Source organism: Cucumis sativus, chromosome 7 (assembly GCF_000004075.3).
Source record: "Cucumis sativus cultivar 9930 chromosome 7, Cucumber_9930_V3, whole genome shotgun sequence".
Taxonomy (NCBI): Eukaryota; Viridiplantae; Streptophyta; class Magnoliopsida; order Cucurbitales; family Cucurbitaceae; genus Cucumis; species Cucumis sativus.
In genome coordinates, this window is record NC_026661.2 from 20,447,895 (window position 1) to 20,474,607 (window position 26,713).

Consider the following 26,713-nt stretch of genomic DNA (forward strand, 5'->3'; position numbering starts at 1 on the left):
CAACAAAATATTAGTAATATATATAAAAAAAAAAACTGTAAATTAAGCTAATGGGTTGAAATGTTTAGCCACCGGATTAAATATGAATTTTCTATATTCCAACAAATATGAAGCTATTATACTGTCAAATATTCTGCCTATACAGTCATTTTCAAATTTTCAAAGTCACTCAATTTTGCAAAACCATATCATATTGAGTTCAAATAAAATTTCATAGCTATATAAATAAAATAAGATGTAATGTTTTTTGTTTTTAATGTTATGATTATTTTTTCAAAGTGATAGTAAGAAATCAATTAGATTAAAATAATTTTATAAAACAAATTGCGGGGATAGCTCAGTTGGGAGAGCGTCAGACTGAAGATCTGAAGGTCGCGTGTTCGATCCACGCTCACCGCATAAATTTTTTAAACTTCTTTTTTACCTTTAGTACCATTTTAAATGGGCTGGGCTTGCTTAAAACTGCCCATGAACGCTAGGCCCAATCTAGGAACCGACAACCGCAATGGTCGGTTCGTCATTTACCAAGATCCGATAACCCGACTCGCTCCATTTTAGTCTCAGCTCTTTCATCTCCCTCACCCATTAGTCTCGCTTCTACTGAGCGGGCAAGGGAGCTTAACCCCTCAAAGCCCTAGAAAGTGCCATTGAAGAAGCTCCACTAGCTTCTTCTTCTCTTATCAGCGAGCTGTATTTTCGTCTTGTATAGACCTTTCATCTCTGGAACCGATCGGAAGTTCGGAGTTTCTTGGTCTCAGTTTGTAGATTAGATTTATCTTGGCGTCTCAATATGTGGAACAATGGACAGATTGCGCCGCCGGGTACTGGTGGCTCTTCTATTCCACCACCACCTGCCGCACAGCCTTCGTACACGGTGTTGCCTTCTCCTGCTGAGGCCGAGGCCAAACTCGAGGAGAAAGCTAGGAAATGGCAGCAACTGAATTCGAAGCGGTACAGTGATAAAAGGAAGTTTGGGTTTGTTGAGACCCAGAAGGAGGATATGCCCCGTGAGCATGTTAGGAAGATTATTAGGTGAGTTATGTTTGTATAAACTGTTTTGAAGATTTTAATTATTTTCTTCTTTCTTTCGACGTGATAACTGGCGTATTTACATTTCTTGTTGTTTTTTTTTCTTCTTGACGTTTTCTTGGGCGAGCTGATGAAATATTCAAATCAACTTAGCTTTGATGAAAGTGTTGTGAATATTAGTAAGGCGGTTTTGTTAGTCTTTTAGTCTCGTAATTGAGTTGATTCCTTGTGTATCTACTATTCCAACGTAGAATTTCTTGTTTATTGTATGGTATTGTAATCTCACTTCATCGTCAAGATTTTTCACATTTTCCACACAACAAGTAACTTATTGGAAGTTCATAGAAATCTTCGAATTTCTTGAAATTTAAAGAAATTCCAGTGTTATTCTGTATGCGTTAACTGATTCGAGGGATGAACTCTGATGCCTCTTGATGTGATACTTCCGTTTCCTTTTTTGCTTCAAGGAGTTGGTTGCGTTTTACCCTTTTGTACATATTACTAGAAAAGGGAAAATTGAAGTCTTGAATTCACCATTCTGCTTGTTAGGTTAGTTTGACGAACTATTGAAGAATTCAGGCCTCATGGTGCCCAACCTCCATACGAGGATCATATGTGATATATCATCTCTATTTTCGAAATGAAACTATTTGGTGTATGACATACAGTAAATGAAATCTCAGTTTCTTTAGGTTTCTGTTGTAATCCTTCTCCGCAGAGAAGAAAAACCTTGTTTGATGCGGGGGTAGTGGTATTGTTAGGGAAATTTAAGTTGGAAAGGAATCAAAAAATCTCTAATGTCTTGCAAGGTTGAAGTTTCTTGGGTGATTAGTGGAATGCACTTATTTTTGTTGTTTTTTTTGGGTCTCCTAGGGGATTAACTTTTTTATGTATATGATTTACTTCAGTAATAAAGTTCCTTTATTTCGTTTCTCTAAAAATTAAATAAAATAAGCAAAGCTTCTGTCTGTCATTGGTCATCATGGAATAATTTGTCTGTAGATATGGTTTGGTTGTACGTTGGGTTCTCATATTGTATCTAAATTTTAACTTCTCTTTGGCAGAGATCATGGGGATATGTCCTCGAAAAAATATCGCCATGATAAACGTGTTTATCTTGGTGCCCTAAAGTTCGTTCCACATGCAGTTTACAAGCTGCTTGAAAACATGCCAATGCCCTGGGAGCAGGTATCCTTTTCCTTCACAATTTGTGATTGTCTTGAAACTATTTTTCTTCTTATTTTTTTGGTTGCTAAACTTAATAAATCGCATTTACAGGTTCGTGATGTAAAGGTTCTTTATCATATTACTGGAGCAATCACATTTGTTAATGAAATACCATGGGTGGTTGAACCTATATATTTGGCTCAGGTATTTTTTTCTCCTTTTTCCCAGATTATTACTGCATTGTAAAATGTTGTATGTGATCTTTTTGGATCACAATTAGGGTGATAATTATCATGTTGTGCTAGTAGCTACACTGTTAGTGATTGACTGCTTGACTTTTGTTTTTCATTCTAGTGGGGAACCATGTGGATTATGATGAGAAGAGAGAAGAGAGATCGTCGGCATTTCAAGAGGATGCGTTTTCCACCATTTGATGACGAGGAGCCTCCACTAGATTATGCCGATAATTTGCTGGATGTTGATCCTTTGGAACCAATTCAGTTAGAGTTGGATGAAGAGGAGGATTCTGCAGTTTACACTTGGTTCTATGACCATAAGCCTCTTGTGAAAACAAAGCTCATTAATGGTCCAAGTTACCGGAAATGGCATCTTTCCCTTCCAATCATGGCAACTCTTCATCGGCTAGCTGGACAGTTACTCTCTGATTTAATCGATCGCAACTATTTCTACTTGTTTGATATGGAGTCTTTTTTTACAGCGAAAGCATTAAACATGTGCATACCAGGTATCCCTTTTTGTTATCATTTTTCTTTTGCTACTATGTTTATACAGTTATGAAATCGCACCAACACCAACACCCACACAATGTATGTTAAAGAAGACTGTCTTGATCACTTACATGTTTTGAGCTGTTGAATTAACTGTTAATTGTTGCATTGGATAATATCACTTAAATGTTTGGAGCTGTTGGGTGAACTCTTGACTATTTTGTTGTACAGTATCACATTATTCATTGAAGTTCCTATGAATTCTATAACTCAAAATTTCCTTTTTACAGCCCTTGCAACTTGCAAGTAGATGGGATGTAGTAATTGCTTTAGAAAATGTTGTAATGTGTACCATGCAGTGCCAAATTCGTTTGTCTTAGTATCTTCTTGCGAGTTCAAAGCCATGCCAGTTTTAGGGGTTCTTGGAACTGCATACATATATGTGCTAAAATTATTACTAGGTTTTTATAATTTATGTAATCTACCGTGCTTATTTAGGTGGCCCGAAGTTTGAGCCATTGTATCGTGACATGGAGAAGGGGGATGAAGACTGGAATGAGTTCAATGACATCAACAAGCTCATAATACGGTCACCTCTTAGAACGGAGTATCGGATAGCATTTCCTCACCTTTATAACAACAGGCCTAGAAAAGTGAAGCTTGGTCTATATCACACTCCTATGGTCATGTATATAAAGACTGAAGATCCTGACTTACCGGCATTTTACTATGATCCTTTGATACATCCGATAACCAGCACCAATAAAGATCGTCGTGATAAGAGAACTTATGATGATGAAGATGATGATGATTTTGAGTTGCCAGAGGGGGTTGAACCTTTTTTGAAGGACACTCAACTTTATACAGACACCACAGCTGCTGGCATCTCTCTTCTGTTTGCTCCACGCCCTTTTAACATGAGATCTGGTAGAACACGTCGGGCTGAAGATATTCCTCTGGTTTCGGAGTGGTACAAGGAACACTGGTAAGAGCGTCTCCTTTTTTTTTTGTAAATTTCAGTTAACTTGGTTTAGTCATTTCAAATTTCTGATTTCTTCTGATTACTTTATGTGCAGTCCTCCGTCATATCCTGTCAAGGTCAGGGTTAGCTATCAGAAGTTGTTGAAATGCTTTGTGTTGAATGAGCTGCATCATAGGCCACCCAAAGCTCAGAAGAAGAAGCATTTATTCCGATCACTTCAAGCCACCAAATTTTTCCAGACAACTGAACTTGATTGGGTTGAAGCAGGTCTGCAAGTTTGTAAGCAGGGATACAACATGCTGAACTTATTGATTCATAGAAAAAATTTGAACTATCTTCACCTTGATTATAACTTCAATCTGAAGCCAGTGAAAACTCTGACCACCAAAGAACGTAAGAAATCACGTTTTGGAAATGCTTTTCACCTCTGTCGTGAAATATTGCGATTGACAAAGCTCGTTGTTGATGCCAATGTTCAGTTCCGCTTGGGCAATGTTGATGCATTTCAATTGGCTGATGGTTTACAGTATATATTTTCACATGTTGGGCAGCTCACTGGAATGTACAGGTACAAGTACAGACTTATGCGTCAAATTAGAATGTGTAAAGATTTGAAGCACTTGATATACTATCGCTTCAATACTGGTCCAGTGGGAAAAGGGCCTGGATGTGGATTTTGGGCACCAATGTGGAGAGTCTGGTTATTTTTCCTTCGTGGTATAGTCCCTCTTCTTGAACGGTGGCTAGGAAATTTACTTGCTCGCCAATTTGAAGGAAGACATTCAAAAGGAGTGGCGAAGACTGTCACTAAACAGCGTGTTGAAAGTCATTTTGATTTGGAACTTCGAGCAGCAGTTATGCATGATGTTCTTGATGCCATGCCTGGTACAAAGTTCTAATTCATATCTTTGTCTCTTAAGCATCTGTTGCTCTGTTAATTTCTTAGTATTCAACTTGCTATTTTCCATCCCTTTACTGTACATATAATGTTTCTGCAGAGGGCATTAAGCAAAATAAAGCTCGAACTATCCTCCAGCACCTAAGTGAGGCATGGCGATGTTGGAAAGCAAATATTCCTTGGAAGGTACTCAACTGCTTTTGGACTTTGTTTTTCGTTCCTTTCCCATGTTTCCACCATCTATTTGTTCATTGAACTTTGGGGTTTTCTTCAGGTTCCTGGTTTGCCAGTTCCTATTGAAAATATGATTCTTCGCTATGTCAAGTCAAAAGCTGATTGGTGGACAAATGTTGCTCATTACAATCGTGAACGTATAAGAAGAGGTGCTACGGTTGATAAGACAGTTTGTAGGAAGAATCTTGGGAGACTTACACGTCTTTGGCTAAAGGCTGAACAGGTTTGTTCTCTTTTTATTTGTCCTCATTTTGTTATTTATTTGTTTTATTGATTAGAGTAATATTTTTGCTGTGTAAACACTTGCTTGACCCTAGCATTGCCCTTCTAAGATATTACAATTACCATTTACTCAATGAACCTGTACAAGTACAAACTGCTCAACAAACGTTGTTCTTAGTTTCTTTCTCATCTTGCAGGAGCGACAGCATAATTATTTGAAAGATGGTCCATATGTCACACCTGAAGAAGCAGTTGCCATTTACTCCACGACTGTGCATTGGTTGGAGTCAAGAAAGTTCTCTCCTATTCCTTTCCCTCCATTGTCATACAAGCATGATACAAAATTACTGATCCTTGCTTTAGAGAGGTTAAAGGAATCATACAGTGTGGCTGTGAGGTTAAATCAACTCCAGCGAGAGGAATTAGGTCTCATTGAACAAGCTTATGATAACCCACATGAAGCACTATCTCGTATTAAGCGTCACTTGCTCACACAACGTGCCTTCAAAGAGGCGAGTCTTCATTTCTTCTTTTATTTGCATTATTGATAATTATGAACATCTGTCTCCTATCCTTCAACATTTGCTGACATGGTACTGTTGCAGGTTGGCATAGAGTTTATGGATCTGTACAGTTATCTCATACCAGTTTATGAGATTGAACCTCTTGAGAAGATTACAGATGCATATCTTGACCAGTATCTATGGTACGAAGGTGACAAGCGGCATTTGTTTCCCAATTGGATAAAGCCTGCAGATTCAGAACCTCCACCTCTTTTGGTCTATAAGTGGTGTCAGGGTATTAACAATCTTCAAGGTATATGGGACACAAGTGATGGGCAATGTGTTGTGATGCTTCAGACCAAGTTTGAAAAGTTCTTTGAGAAGATAGATTTAACAATGTTAAATAGGTGAGCGTCCTTTTAAGTTCCTGAGTTGCTGACTGAATGAGTTCAAAGGAAGTTTCATTTTTTTGAACCATAAACTCATCCTGTTTTCTTGAATATGTGCAGGCTTCTTCGTTTGGTTCTCGACCATAATATTGCTGATTATGTTACTGCAAAGAATAACGTTGTCCTGTCTTACAAAGACATGAGCCACACAAATTCATATGGTTTGATACGTGGTCTTCAATTTGCTTCGTTTGTTGTTCAGTATTATGGACTTGTGCTTGATCTATTGCTTCTCGGATTGACCCGAGCCAGTGAAATCGCTGGTCCACCACAGATGCCAAATGAATTCATTACTTATTGGGACACAGAGGTGGAGACGAAGCATCCAATTCGGTTATATTCTCGTTATATAGACAAAGTACATATCTTATTCCGCTTTTCTCATGAGGAAGCACGAGACCTTATACAGAGATATCTCACTGAACACCCTGATCCAAACAATGAAAATATGGTTGGGTATAATAACAAGAAGTGCTGGCCAAGAGATGCAAGAATGAGGCTCATGAAACATGATGGTACAATCCATGTCTTCACTTTATGATCATTATTAATAAAAACCATTATCTTCCACTGCATCTCTCTCTGATTGGCTCATACACACGCTCATATTTATTTAGTCAATTAGATAATGAATTTCCCCTTTTTTCTCAGTCAACCTTGGAAGAAGTGTTTTTTGGGATATGAAGAACCGGCTTCCTCGAAGTATAACAACTTTAGAATGGGAAAACAGCTTTGTGTCTGTTTATAGCAAGGACAATCCTAACCTGCTTTTCAGCATGTAGGCATCTCTTATACCCTCTTTGCATTTTTATTCTCTGTGTTTCAACTTTTTCTTTTTACCGTTCCCTAAATATTTTATCGAGTAATCTAAGATTAATAACTGTTAAATTTCGAGAATTTCAAAATGTATCTTGTCTCTGTTTCATTGACGTTCTCTATTAACTGATATTTTGCTATATGATGGTAGGTGTGGGTTTGAAGTACGAATACTTCCCAAGATTAGAATGACTCAGGAAGCATTCAGCAACACAAAGGATGGAGTTTGGAATCTTCAGAATGAACAGACAAAAGAAAGAACTGCTGTAGCCTTCTTAAGGGTTGATGACGAACACATGAAGGTGTTTGAAAATCGTGTCAGGCAAATTCTTATGTCTTCAGGGTCCACAACATTTACGAAAATTGTCAACAAATGGAATACTGCTCTGATTGGTACAGCTTTGACCATTGTTTTTTTTATTTTTTTGGTTGGGAGGTGATGTTAACATGCTCATTGGTTTGGTTAATCAATTTAGTATATAATTGACTTCATTGTTTCTCTTTTATCTGTTTTTGTGAAAGGTCTCATGACTTACTTTCGTGAGGCAACTGTTCACACACAAGAACTGCTAGATTTGCTGGTCAAATGCGAAAATAAAATTCAAACTCGTATTAAGATTGGGCTGAATTCAAAGATGCCTAGCAGGTAAAATAATTTGCTAATTGTAGTTTTGTTTTATATTGATGACAAAAATGAGCAATTTTACAACTTTGTTATTCTTTCAGGTTTCCTCCAGTTATTTTCTATACTCCCAAGGAAATTGGAGGTCTTGGCATGCTATCCATGGGTCACATATTGATCCCACAAAGTGATCTTCGGTACAGTCAGCAGACAGATGTTGGTGTAACCCATTTTAGGAGTGGAATGAGCCACGAAGAGGATCAGCTTATTCCTAACCTTTATCGATATATACAGGTGATATTCATTTTTGATCCAGTGATACGCTGTGTATATAAGAATGTGCCTCATATTTTGCTTACATTTAGTGAACTTGTCAATTTTTGTACAGCCTTGGGAAAGTGAGTTCATAGATTCACAGCGGGTATGGGCTGAATATGCTCTGAAGAGGCAAGAAGCTCAGGCTCAAAATAGGCGATTGACACTTGAAGATTTGGAAGTAATTTCTAGTTTCTCTTTGTTTTCCATTATGTTCCTTTTTTTCTTTTTTTAGGTTTATTCATTTTGGGGTTTAGCATTAGATTCTAACTGAATAAAAAGAACTCACATTATAGATATGAAGGCCAATAAGCATTCTAAGTTTTATGTTAATGATGGTGTTATATAGGATTCCTGGGACAGGGGAATACCACGAATCAATACTTTATTTCAAAAGGATCGCCACACTTTAGCATATGACAAAGGATGGAGGGTCCGCACAGATTTTAAACAATACCAGGTCTTGAAACAAAATCCTTTCTGGTGGACGCACCAAAGACATGATGGGAAATTGTGGAACCTGAACAACTATAGGACAGATGTCATTCAAGCACTTGGAGGTGTTGAGGGTATTCTTGAGCACACCTTATTCAAAGGAACATAGTAAGTTCTATTCTTGATTTGGAGTAAATGTGTAAATGCTTATTTTGTTCTTTGGATTCTTTCATTAACTTAGCATAAATTTGCATCACTCTGATACCATTTATTAGACTTGATGTAAAAGATTGATGAAAGATATTAATGGGGTGTGTGGATTTCAGCTTCCCAACTTGGGAGGGTCTCTTCTGGGAGAAGGCATCTGGATTTGAGGAGTCCATGAAGTACAAAAAGCTGACCAATGCACAGAGGTCAGGTCTGAACCAGATTCCTAACCGTAGGTTTACTCTTTGGTGGTCACCTACCATAAACAGGGCAAATGTTTATGTGGGATTTCAAGTGCAGTTGGATCTAACTGGAATCTTCATGCATGGAAAGATCCCAACTTTGAAAATTTCCCTCATTCAGATTTTCCGAGCTCATTTGTGGCAGAAGATCCATGAGAGCGTTGTCATGGATCTCTGTCAGGTTCTGGATCAGGAGTTAGATGCTTTGGAAATTGAAACTGTGCAGAAAGAAACAATTCACCCGAGGAAAAGTTACAAAATGAACAGTTCTTGTGCTGATATTCTACTCTTTGCTGCCCATAGATGGCCAATGTCGAAGCCTAGTCTTGTGGCTGAGTCCAAGGATGTTTTTGATCAAAAACCAAGTAACAAGTACTGGATTGATGTGCAGCTTCGTTGGGGGGATTATGATTCTCATGATATTGAGCGTTACACTCGAGCCAAGTTCATGGACTACACTACGGATAATATGTCTATCTATCCGTCACCCACTGGTAAAATTTTGTTTTTTGCTTCTTTCTTTGTGTTTATGTTTAATTTTTGCTGTATAAATTAAGAAATCATTGATTATTTTCAGGTGTAATGATTGGGATTGATCTTGCATATAACTTACATTCTGCATTTGGAAACTGGTTTCCTGGATCAAAACCACTATTGGCCCAAGCAATGAACAAGATCATGAAGGTATGGTATTGATCTTGTTTATTCATATGTAGGCTTCTTGATCCTTTGGAGGGGTTTTCTCAACCCTCTGCCCTTAGGCTGTCCTTTTTTTCTTTCTCTTTTGATGAATATACATCCCTGTTTCTTATTCGAGGGGTTTCTGGTTGCGTCTTGTTGACTTGTAAAGTTGTAAGAACGTTTATCACTAATTATTTGGTCTTGTACAGTCAAATCCAGCCTTGTATGTTCTGAGGGAGCGTATACGGAAAGGTCTGCAGTTATATTCTTCTGAGCCTACAGAACCTTATTTATCATCACAAAACTACGGAGAGATATTCAGCAATCAAATAATATGGTTTGTTGATGATACTAATGTGTATCGTGTCACAATTCACAAGACATTTGAAGGAAATCTTACAACCAAACCCATCAATGGTGCCATCTTTATTTTCAACCCAAGGACTGGGCAACTATTTTTGAAGGTTTGTTTTCTTCAGTGGGAACTTCTCTCTATTTGATTTCAGTTATTTTTCTTAACTTATTTCTTGGATTTAACAGGTTATCCATACAAGTGTGTGGGCTGGACAGAAGCGTCTTGGTCAGTTGGCCAAGTGGAAAACAGCAGAAGAAGTTGCTGCTCTTGTACGATCTTTACCAGTTGAAGAACAGCCAAAACAAATTATTGTGACTCGTAAAGGAATGCTTGATCCATTGGAGGTTCACTTGCTTGATTTTCCCAATATAGTTATCAAGGGAAGTGAACTGCAACTCCCATTCCAAGCATGTTTGAAGATTGAAAAATTTGGTGACTTGATTTTGAAGGCTACTGAGCCCCAGATGGTTCTCTTCAATATCTATGATGATTGGTTGAAGAGTATTTCATCGTATACTGCATTTTCCCGTCTAATTCTGATCTTGCGTGCCCTTCATGTGAATAATGAAAAAGCTAAAATGTTGCTAAAGCCAGACAAAACAATTATTACAGAACCCCACCACATCTGGCCTTCTCTCACAGATGACCAATGGATGAAGGTAATTTCATTTTTACATCCCTCATCTGTTATATTTATTTCTACCCATTTCATTCTTAATCTTTCAAATTATTTAATGAATGGATCTTATGCTTTTACAATTATCAGACATGCAAAGTTTTCATTGTTTCATCATTTTTTTATGTGATGTATAGGTTGAGGTTGCGTTAAGAGATCTTATTTTGTCGGATTATGCAAAGAAGAACAATGTGAACACATCGGCTCTAACACAATCTGAGATTCGTGATATCATTCTTGGAGCCGAAATCACTCCACCCTCCCAACAAAGACAGCAGATAGCTGAGATTGAGAAACAGGTGCTTCATTTAACATGATTTGTTCTTTCTTTTGCAGTTTTATACTTCTTGATGCTCATTGTTTTGTTTCATCCAAAACTTTTCTTTCAGGCCAAAGAAGCAAGTCAACTAACAGCAGTCACCACAAGGACTACAAATGTGCATGGTGATGAGCTCATCGTCACAACGACGAGTCCATATGAGCAGGCTGCATTTGGATCCAAAACTGATTGGCGTGTGAGAGCAATATCAGCCACTAATCTCTATCTTCGTGTGAATCACATTTACGTAAATTCAGAAGATATAAAGGTGAGGACTGGCATTTTACTTTCTTCTCTCTTTTTTAAAGAGATTGTGTTAGGGCGCTACTGACTGACTTTTCAATCCCAATGGTTATACAGGAAACTGGATACACTTACATCATGCCAAAGAATATCTTGAAGAAATTCATCTGCATTGCAGATCTACGAACTCAGATAGCTGGATATTTGTATGGAATAAGTCCCCCAGATAATCCCCAGGTTAAAGAAATACGCTGTATTGTAATGCCACCCCAGTGGGGGACACATCAGCAAGTTAATCTTCCTACAGCTCTTCCTGAGCACGACTTTTTGAATGATTTGGAGCCATTGGGATGGATGCACACGCAGCCAAATGAGCTTCCTCAGTTATCACCACAGGTCCATTCATCTTTTCCATTTTCAACTCGTCATATTTTATGCTAAATAGCCATCTTATGACTAAGCTTGTTATCTTTATGTTAAATATAGCCATCTTATATCCATTATAAACAAGCTTTTTTATTTTTTATTTTTTATTTTTTATTTTAAAGTAATTTGTGTTCTCGTTCTATTTCTTGCAGGATCTCACAAATCATGCTAAGGTCTTAGAGAACAACAAACAATGGGATGGTGAAAAATGTATCATTTTGACCTGTAGTTTTACTCCCGGTTCCTGCTCACTAACTGCGTATAAGTTAACCCCATCGGGTTACGAGTGGGGACGTGTAAACAAGGACACTGGAAGCAATCCACACGGGTACCTCCCAACTCATTATGAGAAGGTGCAGATGCTCCTCAGTGATCGCTTCTTTGGCTTCTACATGGTAAAGTCTCTTTCCCCTCTTAGAATTCTTTTGGATAATTTACTTTTCCTTACTGATACTCGAATCTCCATTCCCATTTTTTCTTAGATCCCTGATAATGGTCCCTGGAACTACAACTTCATGGGGGTAAAGCATACAGCAGGCATGAAGTACGGAGTAAAACTTGGAACGCCACGTGAGTACTATCATGAAGACCACCGACCTACCCATTTCCTAGAATTCAGTAACTTAGAGGAAGGTGAAACCGCTGAAGGAGATCGTGAGGATACTTTCACTTGAAAATTTGGTGGCATCATTTATATAATCACTGAACTCATTTATGAAGCAGAGTTACTTTTTTGTTTTCTTTTTGAAGTTTTGAGTGTACACATGAAACAAATCCGTGTGTATGTATGTGGTAACAAGTTCAGGATAGAAACTCTTGTGTACTAATACGACTCTGTAATAGATGTAACCTGTAGCCTAAGCAGAGGATATAAAATCCTAGAGGTTGTAAATTCTAGTTTTGTAAATTCTTATTGATTATTTTAGCTTTTGATAAACATGATTTCTCTTTTGCTCCCTCCCTTCCGTACAGAAAAAAGAAAAAAGAAGAAAGAAAACTGTGGTTTATTAATAAAGAACTAATACGAGAGCTAACCCATTTTTGTTTCTATCCTATTTCTTAAGATAGGAATGAAATCTATGAGCAACACGTTATCAATAAATGTGTAAACAACAATATCATTATCAGAGGGGAGCATTAAGTAATACAAATATAGATACATTAATAAGATTTGGCGTTAATGCAAATTGATGATTTATATATAGTATATATATTTATCCATTAAAATCCTAACAGTAAACAACTTTCAATTTGAATTTTACGTATTAATGAAGTTTTTCTTTACAAATATACATAGATGTAGGGTTACTTTTTAGTTTTTTCATCTACCAATAGAAGATGCAAAATTGCTTTCTGCTTGATGGGATGGACTACAATCAGCTTGGCTAAAAATGATGTCCATACCGCCCAACAACACTTCTTACATTTGCAGAAATGCCTTTGCAGTGCCTCATACAACGTGAATTCGATGAACGATGAGGTGCAAGAGAACAGAGAGAAGGTAGATTAGTCCTCAGTATCTGTATCAATTGGACAAGATCCATCATCTACATTGGCAAGTGGGTTGAATAAGTGCGAACTAGGATCTGTGCAGCCTAGTACAAGATTAAGATCACAACGGTCACCCTGCAATTGTTATTTATAGTCCATTCTTGTTAGATGTAGCCTAGACGATGAATTTAGCACGATAAAGAAGTTTCTATATTAAAGTTTTTCCTTACCCCTTCCACAGTAAGATTGCCAATCATTGCACATCTTGTTACAACAACGCTTGTATCTGGAAATATCGCTCTGTCACACGCACCTTCTTTACTCAACTCTTCAGCTAGACCCTACCATGTGACATGATAATCGGATTCTGCTTATTACACTATACTAAACAAAGAATGAAAATGGTGGTGAATATTGATTTATCATTTGAAATGTTTAATATCATATTGTTACCTGATTGAAAAAGTCGATTGGTTTGTTTTGCCAAGCCTTGGGAACTTGAAACTGCAGTCTGTAAGGACCATCCCAATCGGTACCGTTTGTGAATGAGAAGATCAAGTTTATAGCTGAGGAATGCCAGGAAAGAAAATGAGGTAAGGAGTGAAACAGTGAAGATAAAGAAGCATAAAATTCTCGTAACGCAACCGACCGTGCTTCGGAATGCATATTTGGATGGTGTATATTGGTCCATCAGCTTTGCCTCGATCTTTCCTAAGCATAGCCCTTGGCTCCCCACCACACATTATTGGCTGATTAAACCCTCCTGCAGCATAATGTTCAAATAAACATTTAAGTATCAGCTCAAATTGCAGCTTGGGGAAGTCAATTCAAGTCCTTTCAGCGGGCTATATAACTCAAAAGAAAGCTCATAACAGTTCAAAATTAATCCAAGTATCTGATTTTTCCCTATTGTTTACTGGTGACATTTCTACAACAATGAATCTGATGGTTTTACATCTAAAAACTGATGAAGGCATGAACATGAACTACCAGAATACAAGACTGCATATCAGGTATTACCATTAAAAGCAATCCCAAAATCGTCGTTTGGAGCCAGGTTGGTAGCAGCTGGATTATAAAAAAGCTTGAGCTTCTCCCCCTATCAAATTATGCAACCCAATGAAGCAGTCTCAGATTATAACCACAAACACATATGCAACAAATCATAACATGTGGTATTATGCTTACTGCGGTAGGGGGTAGACCGTTCACAGTTTTCCAGTAAACCGGAGCCTTTCCAAGTTCAAACAAAGTCCAAGATGGAAGTTTGATCCTGACGAAGAGTTTGCAAAGGAATCACAACTTCAATTAATTGGTTCTCAGAAGATTGCAATAAACAAAGGGAAAAATTTAGGCTACCAAAACTCAACAGTGAAATGTTAATGATTTAGTCATACTCTGTCATTTCCTCTGCTGGAGATGCTTCAACAGCCACAGCAGCATTCACCTTCCTCACAGTCCTAAATCTGACATCTTTATTGTTCGGAAGGCATTTCGAAAACGACGAACCAGAGATACCAGAACCTGCATCATAAATACCAAAGGAACTGATGTAAAATGATTGTACCGTCAGTCTCGAGCTTTCTTCCTTTCCTTTAGTTGATGCTGATTAAAATCCTTCTTAAACTTAAAAACACTACGTTCTTCATTCTTCCATTCAAGTCTCACTGAATCCCAGCCATTTGATAATGATTTCATTTTAGTTTTTTGTTTCAACATTTATGTGTAAATTTCTTACTATAATTTTTACATTTCTTGAGAAAACATCTAAATTCTTAGTTGAACTTGAAAAACTAAAACAAAACTACTATTACGATTTTTGGTTTTAATATAATAATTGTGCTTGTTTCCTTTCATTTTCTTATATCGTTTTCAAATTTTGGTTTAGTTTTTGAAAATATCGGTAGAAAGCGAATAACAAAGTAGTGTTTATAAGTTAAAATAGGAAAGTAAAAAACCAAATTGTTATGAGATGGAGCCGAAACTTATTGCTTTAGTTTGGATTCATCTACAAGAGATCTACAATTAACTATATGTTAAATATTTTCAAAAGATTAAACAATCAAACTTTAGAGTTTGGTTTTTAAAAAAAGAAAAAAGGAAAAGAAAGAAACTTTAGAGTTTGGGTTCAATCATGGTTTGAAAAATAGTACCATGGCAAGAAAATGGTTCGAAACTACAAAATCATTGTACTGTCATTTCCTCTTCAATTAATATCAACAACATTCATTAATACCCCATTTCCTTTAGATCGCTTATTCGAAGTCTAAACATAGGATTGCATAATTCATAGGAGTAGCAAGAACATGAATCGGATTCCTCCAATCATGAATCTAAACCAAGAAAGTTGGGGTTCTAATTCCCCATTACTCAAGAGTCCATTGAGTTAATTAAAATAAGCAAAAGCAAGAAGAGAAAATAGTAGATTAAGAATAAAGTAAAATCACCTAAAGTTCGAGTAGATTGTGGGCATGATTCTCCTCTGCGTTGGGTTGTAATGGGGAGAGAAGTTGGAAAGGAAGATGCAAAGATGGGTGCGTTGGTTGCCGCCATTAATGACAGCTTCAAAGCTCCGATTCAGAGAGAGATGAAGCTCAGTGAGTCGTTTGAGGCCACAATTTGAAGTGGATAAAAAGATGAAGATTGAAAGAGTTTGATTTTCTGTTTATATATATATAAACAATAAGGAATGAAGAAGAAATAATTGAATTAGAAACACATAAAAAGAAAGAATGAAAGAAAGAGATGAAATATCTAAACCCAATTTGGATTAGTAACGATTGCTTCCTAAATATCTTTTAATTTCACTTTCGAAATCTTTGATTTTTTTTTTGGGTATGAAAATGGACACCATTCGTCCGTCAACTTTCAACTCTTTAATCACAATTCTTCCACTTTCTTCCTAAAATATCTTCCTCTCCTCTTGTATTCATCTCAATCTCCCCCACATATATGATTTTCTGTTTCCTCTTATGATAATATTGATAATAATAATTGTATTCTTAACGTAAATTTGATTTCTCATCTAACCATTGTTGCACTAAAAAAAAAGTTTAAAAGGGTAACATCGAAGCAAATATTAAAATGATGCCAATTAGTAGAATTCTCGAGGACATTAATATTTTATATATATTTTTAAAAAGTTCAAATATTTATTATTTTAGTAGTATTGGAATAATTCATCGTCTTATTAGGTTGAGAGTATAACATACTTCGTGTACACTACAATGACCCTTTTATAAAAACCTCTTAAGAACACTACAATGAACCTTCACAAATTGCTCATAAGTATAGTTAAGCCAAAAATTATCGTTTTCTCTTGTAGTTACATCCAACTTCTTAAGTACCACTAAGTCCTTTAATGAACAATAAGTAATAGTTTCACTATAACTAAACTCATCTTAGATCATGAGAGGTTGTGGCAACACATTGTTCAAGCCCTAAAATCAGCATTTAAAAGAGCAATTTTTCTACTTTATCTATAGAGATGGAGTGAATTTCTTCTTGTATAGTTGTGTTCTTAGATCCCCAATCAGACGAATTTCCAAAATAGTAGACATATTGAGTCGACAATATAGGCCACTCTCACCCATGCAAGTCAAAGGATCGTCATTCAGGTCAAGTCACCTATGATCATCTAGGTGAAATGTGGTCTCAACTAGTAACAGTGTTAATAAGAGAAATTATTCATTTTATGGTCTGGTCTTATACAAACTCTTTATATAGAATACTCTTACTCTAATGTCTCTTGCATGAATGATTAGGATCAAATAATTTGTAGCATTTTGGAAAATATATGTAAAATATAATTACAAACTACACGACCACGAGGTTTAGGACATCAATCTAATAGTATACATCAAACATGTTCCATTAGTTATTTTTCGAGGCTTAACCTAACAATGGTCGAGCATGTTGATTTGAGTTTGACTCGAGCTAACACTCTTTATTAGGCCCAAAATTAGAACCGTGGTGCTTTTTTTTTTTTTTTTTTGCCCAAATCCTGTTATTTTCATGACCTTCTTTAAAAAAATCAGCAATAAGAATTTGTATAGTACCAATTTTGATTTTGAAAATTAAAAGTATGCATCACAATTGATAAAAAGAAAATTTAAACAATTTCAAAATTGATCTTCATCCCTCTACCAATTAAAGTTAGCATCAAAGTGGAAACATTTGACCACCCAAATTATTTTTCATTTTTCCAAAGTCAACAATTTCTTGGCCTCCAAAGTCTACAAAACTTTACAGTCATATTGCATTTGCCACCACAAATATCAACCAAAAAACTTTAATTAGATCCTTTCTCTTCTTCTATTCATGTTTGACAAAATATAATCAATAACCTTTCTATTTTTACGCTTTAAAATTATATAAACAAAAACAATATTTTAACATTTAAAAAACATGTATAGAACTTTTATATAAGATAAGTTAGGTTCATGTTGCTAAATTAATATCGTTTAGGAATAAATATAATTCTCCCTTTTTGGTATGAGAAGAAAAAGGAAAAAGAAGTAATAATGTAATTAGTTGAGCTAACTCTTTTTTATGTCCTCCTCCTCCTTGAGGGCCATAACAAAACTTATTCATCAAACCTATGAATTATGATGTATTACAATCAATCATTCTTAATCAAATAATTCCGTTTATGGACCCTAACAACGGACGCTGCTTACACTCTCATCATCATCACCACCATAATCGGCAATAACTATATTTATTTACTTCCTTCTCCGATTCTCTTCTATTATTCTTATATTACGATTATTTATAGATTCTGTTTGTTGATTTGTCATCATCCTCACAAATGAGAATGAGAAACCCACCGCTCAATTTATAAATTCCTCCATCCATCTTCTACACTAGTCTTCTCCTTCACATTCTCTGTTCTTCATTTCCACAAAGTTAATATTGGACAAGAAGATGAAACAATTACCCGTCATCGTGGAGGAAGCTTTTGTGTATGATGAAGACAAGCATCTCACTGTCATGAAAACTTCTCTCTTCTTTGCAGGCGATGGCTATACTGTCTACGATTGCAAAGGCGAGCTCCTTTTCAGAGTTGATTCTTACGGTCCAGATGCGCGTGACAAGGATGAAATCGTTCTCATGGACGCCCAAGGCAAGTGTTTACTCACTGTTCGTCGGAAGGTAATGCTAATAATATGCTTCTCTCTTATATCTTCTTCATTCTTCGTTCTCTTTACTCGATTTCAATCTGTGCTTGATTTTCGAAACTTTTGCTCTGTTCTGGATCTGATTACCGTTCAGATCACTCTGGTTGTTTTTCTTGTCTTGATTGCTCCGATTTCACTCTGCCCCGTCGCTCCGTGTTAAAATTTTACTCGCGCTAGGCTTTTAAATTTACTGAACTGTTGAATCGATTTGACTTGGAAATGCGATTCTGGGTTTCCTTTTCTTCAATAGAGTGCGATTCACTGAATCGTGTTCAATCGGATGATTTGGCTTGGTTAATCGTGATGAATATTCAGAAACATTTGTGAATCTGTGATTCTGTTTTGGTTGTATGTTTTCGACACCGTAGTTCAATTTAAACAATACTAGAAAAATCGATGAATAACCGGAAGAAGGGGAAAAAGAAAAAAGAACGAACAGAGGCCACCGGAAGGATTATTTGAAGTTATTAGTGATTAGTTTTTGCTATTTGTTTTCAAACCCATGTTAGAAAAAAACATTACTAGAAAAATCGATGAATAACTGGAAGAAAAAAAAAACGATGAACAGAAGACGGATTCAGTTTTTGCTGTTTGTTTTAGACTCCATAGTTAAACATAAACAGTGGTAGAGAAATGGAAGAGTATATAACTGTGAGAAATGACGGAACAGAGGCCGAGTCTACATCACCGGTGGGAAGGATTCTTAGGGGAGAGAACAGAAGGACAGAAGCCAATCTTCAACGTGAGACGTTCATCAATAATCGGACGGTCAAGCATGACGGTGGAAGTGTTGAAGGATTCCGGCGATGAGTACCACATCGAAGGGTGTTTCGGTAATCGGCATTGCACGATCTTCGATGCAGCGAAGGAAGCAGTGGCTGAGATTAAACGCAAAGTAGATGCTACTACAAACGTGGTGCTTGGGAAAGACGTCTTCTCTCTCATAATCAAGCCGGGATTCGATGGTGCCTTCGCCATGGGTTTAGTGCTGGTTCTTGATCAGATCAACGGTGACTCTTTCGATGATGAGGATACTGAAATGGATCCCACGGCTGATGATTAGTCTCTTTCTTTTAGAAATAATTTTGTCCGTTAAAAGGGAAGCCCGTAGGGGCCAATGCATATCATATGGTTTCTTTCCTTTTTCTTCTTAGTATATATATATATTGTATCGTATATCGTTATTGCTTTATAGAGACGTACGGGTAATGATTAGTAAAATACTATGACTAATTTAGTTTAAATTTATTAATTTCGTAACTTTTTAAAAACTAAATTTAGTGTCTAAACTTTATTTTCACACTAACAAATTTTAAAAAATTACATCACATAACCCTAAAATGTCTCAAAGCACAAAAGTGAGTCTTATTAGCATCATGAACAGATTCATTAAGGGACTAGTGAGAGCACATGTCTCGAATTAACATATATATATTAAATAATGTTTCATTTAAAACAAAGTCGGGTTAAGATGTACTAGTTGTATCCTATCTCATAATTACTCACAACTATTTTTATAAAATAGATTTTATTCCAAATATAATAAAATTTATTTCAAACATCAATCATTTCCCTTCATCAAATATTAATTTTTTTCTCAAATATTAATTTTCTTTTCAAATGTCAATCAATTTATTTATGCAAAGACTCCAAATGTCAATAATGTTGTAAAAAAAAAATTTAAATAAAAGAAAAAAAACCAAATTAAGATAAAGCTTTAGTTTATTTTCTAGTCGTTTATTATCTAACAAATACTTTTAAAAAATGCAATAAAGTGAGTGATTTAAACTTCTCTCACGACAATATTTCAAAGATATATTGTTCTTTTTATATATATATATAATTTTTAAATTTACATTTTGCATTACAAAAAATCATGTGAAAATTGATAGTTTTTTCTCTATTGATACAAAATGCGGTATCAATATATTTTTCTAACATTTTTAGTATGTTTATTATATAGTGTTAGGTGCTCCAATTATAAAACATTTTAATTAGCAACTAATTGACGTTAATACGAATGTCTGTAGAAAACTTATAAATGTGTTTGAATAGCAATATTAGACAAAGGCAAACATTTAAAACTATACAAATAGAAAAATAATAACTGCAATTATTTTTAGTATATAAAAGGTCTTAAAAGTGCAAAAAAAGAAAAGAAAAAAAAAGAAATCTTATAAGTTTGAAACATTTCTAAAGTAAAAATGTTTGTTATTTGACATTGACGTTTGCTTAATATTATTTATTATACTTTAAAATATTTCTTATACATTTAAACAAATTTTTTAAAAAAAATTAGAAGATGACTATAGTAATAGTATGGTCATTTATGATTGAATTATTAGATTACTAACTTAGAAGAAACAATACAACAAAAAATGAAAATTATGATTGATTGAATTATTGCCCAACCTAACTCCATTACCTTTTTAAAATCTTGGGTTTACTTGTAAACCATTAAATAAAAGTATGGGTGTTTTGTTTTCACCCATACGTATAATCAAATTCCCACTTTATTTTATGACCCCACTCGTTTTCTAAACGTCACACCTATATCTATCGACTTTGGTTGAATAGGAAAACATATCATCTACAATGCCCACTCATATATTATTGTCTAAACTTTCATTTTGTATGAATTTGTGACCACATGATCTACTTAATTACATCAATTATTTTGTTTGAATTAACCGTCTCACTTCTTATTTCAATTTTAATAAATACCAATATGGTTTGCTTACAATTTAGATTCACAACTTAATTATAGATTACTATAATTAGGGAAGATAATACATAATTAAGAAAACTTAATACCAATAGTGTCTCCTTGTATGTATGTTTTATATATATGATATGATATCAATATCATTACTTAGTAACACATTTTAGTTATTTTTATTAACATTTTCTTATAAAATTGTTTAACAAAAAAGTTGAAGGTAGGCATATCTTTTTCGTTTGTCCATTCATTTGTGGCCACAACCAAAAAGTTCTTTTGTTGAATTGTAGATAAGATTATTTTTTTTTTTCATTCTTAAATTATATGAAGAATTATAAATTATTTTAAAATTTAGTAACTAAGTTAAAACAAAACTTCAATTTCAAAATAAAATTGTAACGTATTTCAAAACGTAGAATGAAGATGAAACTCGACATCTCTTGTTCTTTGTGTATACATAAGTGCTAGTTAAGCTAAACTCTTTTAATCAAATGAAAACTAAGTGGACCTAAAGATCAAATAGAGATATTTCTTCCCATTTTATTTAGGACATATTTAGTAGGTGTTTTTCAAATGAAAAATTGTATTCGAGAACAAAAACATTTAGAAAAAATGAGTTTATAGTATATATATATATATTTTTTGCATATTGTAAATATGACTAAATTAGTGATATCAGACAACCATCAAAGGTAGATAGGTCATATTATCATAAATTTTGTTGCTATTTTTGTGAACGTCCATTTTTAAAATTTGAATGGAAAATAGGTACAAACTACGAAGTCGAGAAACATTAAATAATTATAATTCAACATATATATAAATATATAGGAGTAAATGTAAAAATTTATTGGAGACAAAAACTAGAATTGAAAAAAAAAATGGAAGAGAAGACACAAATGAAATCCAATCTCACCTAAGTACTAAATATCTCTCAAACTCTCACATGCAATTAATTAAGAAAACTCCATAACATATATATCTAAAAGAAGGCCATAACAAGAAGGGCGGAGAAAGTGAGATAAAGGGTTGCCATAAGTGCGTTGGAGGATGAAGGAGACGGTGGTGGCATCACCGATGAAGGAGGCGATGATGAAGGAGGCGATGATGAAGGTGGTGGCATCGAAACAGTGGCATTGGCAGCAACGACATTGATGGATAACTTTTGACCATTTGAACAATGTGTTCCAACGGTGCAAACAAAGTAATGCATGCCGAGTTCGTCGAGTCTCTCTATCACTGGAGATGTCCTCTCGACATCGTTATCAGAATTGACAAAATTACATGCATCAAACGACTGTTTTGTTTCCATTTCATGTACGTTGTGGGCATTGGCTGGAAAGTTAAATTCTGTCGAGAAGAAAGAAAAAAGAAAAGTGTTAAAATCTTATCTTAGTTCCCTTAACTATGTTGTCTTTTTTTTTTCTTTTCAAATCGAGCTTGCTCAATTGACATGTGAGTATGTTAGTAGCCACAAACTGAGTCATTCAAATTTTCTAATTTTCAATTACTCTCGAATTAGTTAAAATTTTATTAAAAATCTAAAATGACTCTTAGATTATTTATATTTATTCTTAATATATAAATTGTATACATAAAAACTCTTTAATTAGTTTTACTTCAAAAGTCTACGTAGTTAAATTATGATCAATTTTAGTGCACGTTATTATTGGTGTGTGAATATAAATTAATTTGAAAGAATTAAAAGAAAATTAAAACTAAAATGACTCTATTTTTTTTTTTTTATTTATGAAATTTCACTTCATAAATTATTTTTAATTAATTAATAAACGCAAAAAGAATTAAATTTTAATAATATTAAAAATAGAAGTGCTTCTCTATGTGACTAAACAAAACAAAATTGGAGCATTTTGAAAATGTAAGAATTAAATTGAAATCAAATAGCTGAGGTAAATAACCAAATAAAAATCAAATAGTACTAAAAGAAAAGGGTAATTTTTCCACTTTTTTAAAAGGGTAATTGTAACGAATGGTCATTTGAGAAATAAGAATTAAGGATATAGCAACATTTAAAACATAATTGCAAATATAGCAAAACTTTCACTGATAGATTTGTATCACTGATAAACTCGTACGATCTATCGATGATAGACTAATTTTTACAACATGGTCTATCAGTGATAGACTCTATGATTGATAAAGTTTGACAAATTTTACTATATTTACAATTTTTTTAAAATGTAGCTATATACTTAATTATTTTAAATTTAATTGCTAAAAATTTGCAACTATCATTTCTTTTAATTTGGCACCTTAAGTATGAATGAACTCAAATGAAACTTATGCACGAGGGTTAAAAAAGAAGTTTTTCAAGAAATTTATTTTTGTTTAAATTTATTTTTCTAAAAATGGTTTAAAATAAATTTAAAAATCTATTTTGAATAATTTTTCAAATGTTTAGTTTTTTTTTCAAAGAACTTATTTTTTAAATTAAATTTGAGAATGTAATTTGATGGTGTCACTTTTTTTTTTCAAACGGGATATAAGATTTAAAATATAGTTAACAATACAAAGTTATAGACAAATCAAATTAGTAAATAAAACCATTTTATTATTTAGTGAGGTTTTAATGTTAGTTTTTGTGTTTGACGAACTTTTCTAAAATACAATAGAAAAAATGGATTTAGCATCGAAGTCAAGAAAAGAAAGGTGTAAATATGGACAGAAATTTAACAGTATGGGAGACAGAAAAAGAAAAAAGAAAACTTACGGAGAGAATCGCCAACGCGGAAGGTCTTTCCAGCAGCCCATTGAGAATAGAAATTGGGGCTCGATGGAACACTCCAACCGGTGTTGTCGCCGACGATATGAACCGTCGACTGAGCGGTGGCAGGGTGAAGAAAAACCACTGCAATCAAACCCAAAACAAAGGCAACTGATCCGGCGGCCATGGATGAGGATGTTGTAAAAAATATAAAGAATAATATAGAGGGGTGTGGGAAATGAAATTGAGGAAGTATGAGTTTGTTAAATGGGAATTTATAGAGAGAGGGAGTTAAAAGGGGGTATGTATAATAATGGAAATAAAGTAGATAAATATTGGGAAAATGGGGAGGAAGAAAGGGAAGGCAGTGAACAGTGATGGAAGAAGGGAAGAGGAAAGTGGTGATGATGTTGTTGTTGTTTGTGAATAGTCAAAGGAGACTGCGTCCAAGTTGGGATGGGTCTTTGGAAGGGTTGGAGAATAATAAGTTTGTGGAAGAAAATTCAAATGCCCCAATTAATGGTTTGTCTCCTTCTCTACTTCATCTCTCTTAGCTTAAACATTTCAAACCCTCCTCTTTCTTTTTTCTTCTTCTTTTTCCCATTTGTCACCAACGACGTATTCTGAAGTCTATTGGGAAGACGTATTTTCCATCATTTTATGCTACGCCTCACACATGTGTTTTAGATTTATGTCTATTGTATTCATATAAATTTAATTTTTTTTATATGTTTAATATGTCTTTGAAATGTTAAATCTAAGTATTAAAATTAAATTTAATTGAAATTATTTTTATGACAAAATTGTCGAAAGTATTTATAAATATAGAAAAATATCATATACATTACTACTCTCTATATCTATCATCACATAAACAAGCATAGGCTATAATATAATATTTTGTTCTATTAATAAATATTTTAGTTCATTTTGATATATTTAAAAATATCCCAAAATGTATTACCTAGTATCCAATAATTTTATAAATGTATTTTTTATAAAAATGAAATAATGCACTTTTTTATATATAAAGAGGCACTTGTAAAAATAGCAACAAAAAAAAAAAATGATAATAGGATCCACGTCACTACATATATTTTTTAAATTGTAAAAGTAAAATTTAAAAGTCGATTACCTCCTAATAGTTATGTGATAAAACTATTTTTTTATAAATTTTTTTGTAATATAATGCAATTTACTTTCTTTAAAATAATTAATGTACATATTAGTAGCAGAAATCAAAATTTTAACAAACTTATACCTCACCTAACATATGATTTAATTTTCTCTATCCTTATTGTGTTAAAAAAATGTCCGATTAATCACAAAGTTAGAAAAAGTAAATATGTTTGAAACTATGAGATAACTCAATTTTAAATAATCAAATGTAGCTCATGAAAGAAAAGTCAAAAGTTATAGATTTGACTGGGACACGTGTCGTTGTTTCCCTTACTATATCCGTCCACGTTGGGTATTCTCTATTTTTTTCAGCTCTCACTCATGTTTTTTCTTTTCACCAGTTTTTATGTAGTTTGCTTTTACACTTGAAATGCTTTTAGAAGGTCAAATTACCATTAATTTAAGATGATTATTAAACACGATCAACTAACAAACACATCATTGATCAATTTGTACTCTACAGTCTACACCCCATGAAGTTGAAAAATATCAAAATACAATATATATATATCATAAACGCTTACTAAAATGTAACAAATATATAAAACCTCCCCAAAAATTTCCATCTAAAACAACAAGCTCATAATAATGGCGGACAAAGTGACGTAAAGGGTTGTCATCAATGCGGTGGAGGATGAAGGTGTTAGAGCCGATGGAGATAATCCACCGCGGATAGGCGGTGAACTTGCAGGAGTTGGAGCACATGCATCATTGTGAGGATGAGGAGTGTTTGAAGAAGGTGGCATTGTACCGCCGCTAGCGGAGACGGTGACGGATAACTTTTGGCCTCCCAAACAGTGTGTGCCAACAGTACAAATGAAGTAATGCATACCGGCAGCGTCGAGCTTCACTGTAGCAGGACCTGTAGTAATGACATTGCCGATGGCATTGTTTGAATTGCACGCATCGAAGGACTCTTTTGTTACTTTAAGAACATCGTGCATGTTTGTTCTGAAGTTAAATGCTGAAAGGAAAAAAAAAAAAAACAAGAAATGTGTTACACTTTTTTATGTTAAAGTAGGGTCGAGGATATATGTAATATATATCTAAATCAAATGGGTTTACATACGATATGATTTTCATAGGTATTTTCAAAATTCAAAAAGTAGAATAAAAAGAAAAGGATTATCAAATTGAAAAATTGACTAAGATATTTTAAACAATGGAAGGGAAAGTTAAAGACTAACTAAACTTCAATTAAAGAAAAAAGGATGATAGGATCGGAGAGAAGATCAGTACTTAGAGAATCGCCAACAGAGAAGTTGTTTCTTGAAGCCCAGTCGGAATAGAAAGCAGCTCCGCCTTGGGGAACTGTCCAACCGTCAGAGTCTCCGACGACATGTATCGTCTGAGCAGTGGCATGATGAACAAAAACCACAGCAATTAAACCCAAAACAATACCAACTTCTCCACTCATATTTCTTTTAAAAAATAATCACAATGAACAAAAATCTCACACTCTAAAATGAAAGCTATACAATAGTTTGCTTAATAACTCTCTTTTACTAGTTGTGTGTGTTTAACGAAAATGGGATGTAAATTTATAGAGAAATAAGTGTAGAAAATTAATAGTTTTGCTCAACCTAAATAATGGTCAAACAAATTGGGTAAACCATATCAAAACGGGTGCAACTTTTTCCACTACTTGATTAATAACGAAGATGAGAGGATAGGGCATGAATCAATCTAGTTGAAATATATACAATAGTATATGTTTTCATGATTCTTCACAAATTGAAAAAAATAGGTATGTCATGTATGTATTTTTTTAAAAAATTACTTTTAAGTGAACGATTTAAATTAATAAGAGTGTAACTTAGATAGACAAATTATTTTTTGTAAAAGTAGAAAAAAACTAAACCGAACTTTG

The 26,713-nt window shown here is 34.2% G+C and overlaps 5 protein-coding genes and 1 non-coding gene across 6 annotated transcripts; 3 read left to right on the plus strand and 3 right to left on the minus strand.

Moving 5' to 3' along the window:
- Positions 1 to 326: 326 nt before the first annotated feature.
- On the plus strand, positions 327 to 399 carry TRNAF-GAA. Its single transcript has one exon. It is a non-coding gene; the product is annotated as a tRNA-Phe (tRNA).
- Positions 400 to 588: 189 nt separating this feature from the next.
- Positions 589 to 12,491, plus strand: LOC101205878 (pre-mRNA-processing-splicing factor 8A). The gene is made up of 26 exons (XM_004135796.3): positions 589 to 1,032; positions 2,094 to 2,217; positions 2,308 to 2,400; positions 2,551 to 2,941; positions 3,423 to 3,909; positions 4,001 to 4,791; positions 4,905 to 4,990; positions 5,079 to 5,261; positions 5,458 to 5,772; positions 5,866 to 6,170; positions 6,273 to 6,727; positions 6,864 to 6,990; positions 7,180 to 7,421; positions 7,551 to 7,674; positions 7,755 to 7,944; positions 8,039 to 8,146; positions 8,315 to 8,568; positions 8,727 to 9,343; positions 9,427 to 9,533; positions 9,740 to 9,994; positions 10,071 to 10,544; positions 10,699 to 10,860; positions 10,951 to 11,148; positions 11,241 to 11,519; positions 11,702 to 11,944; positions 12,032 to 12,491. The coding sequence occupies exons 1-26, from the start codon at positions 791 to 793 to the stop codon at positions 12,221 to 12,223; spliced, it is 7,044 nt and encodes a 2,347-aa protein (XP_004135844.1). The 5' UTR covers positions 589 to 790; the 3' UTR covers positions 12,224 to 12,491.
- Positions 12,492 to 12,719: 228 nt separating this feature from the next.
- Positions 12,720 to 15,813, minus strand: LOC101207565 (hypothetical protein). The gene is made up of 8 exons (XM_004135803.3): positions 15,488 to 15,813; positions 14,438 to 14,564; positions 14,229 to 14,313; positions 14,061 to 14,139; positions 13,690 to 13,803; positions 13,494 to 13,606; positions 13,271 to 13,381; positions 12,720 to 13,175 (listed from the first exon to the last, which is right to left on the minus strand). The coding sequence occupies exons 1-8, from the start codon at positions 15,591 to 15,593 to the stop codon at positions 13,056 to 13,058; spliced, it is 855 nt and encodes a 284-aa protein (XP_004135851.1). The 5' UTR covers positions 15,594 to 15,813; the 3' UTR covers positions 12,720 to 13,055.
- Positions 15,814 to 17,659: 1,846 nt separating this feature from the next.
- LOC101208295 (protein LURP-one-related 12) lies at positions 17,660 to 19,472 on the plus strand. The gene is made up of 2 exons (XM_011661220.2): positions 17,660 to 18,194; positions 18,891 to 19,472. Exons 1-2 carry the CDS (start codon positions 17,967 to 17,969, stop codon positions 19,281 to 19,283), a joined length of 621 nt encoding a protein of 206 aa, XP_011659522.1. The 5' UTR covers positions 17,660 to 17,966; the 3' UTR covers positions 19,284 to 19,472.
- A 2,317-nt stretch (positions 19,473 to 21,789) lies between these two features.
- On the minus strand, positions 21,790 to 23,872 carry LOC101209347 (cucumber peeling cupredoxin-like). The gene is made up of 2 exons (NM_001280567.1): positions 23,671 to 23,872; positions 21,790 to 22,289 (listed from the first exon to the last, which is right to left on the minus strand). Exons 1-2 carry the CDS (start codon positions 23,849 to 23,851, stop codon positions 21,922 to 21,924), a joined length of 549 nt encoding a protein of 182 aa, NP_001267496.1. The 5' UTR covers positions 23,852 to 23,872; the 3' UTR covers positions 21,790 to 21,921.
- A 1,344-nt stretch (positions 23,873 to 25,216) lies between these two features.
- Positions 25,217 to 26,372, minus strand: LOC101203127 (cucumber peeling cupredoxin-like). The gene is made up of 2 exons (XM_004136040.3): positions 26,083 to 26,372; positions 25,217 to 25,807 (listed from the first exon to the last, which is right to left on the minus strand). The coding sequence occupies exons 1-2, from the start codon at positions 26,258 to 26,260 to the stop codon at positions 25,410 to 25,412; spliced, it is 576 nt and encodes a 191-aa protein (XP_004136088.1). The 5' UTR covers positions 26,261 to 26,372; the 3' UTR covers positions 25,217 to 25,409.
- Positions 26,373 to 26,713: the final 341 nt, after the last annotated feature.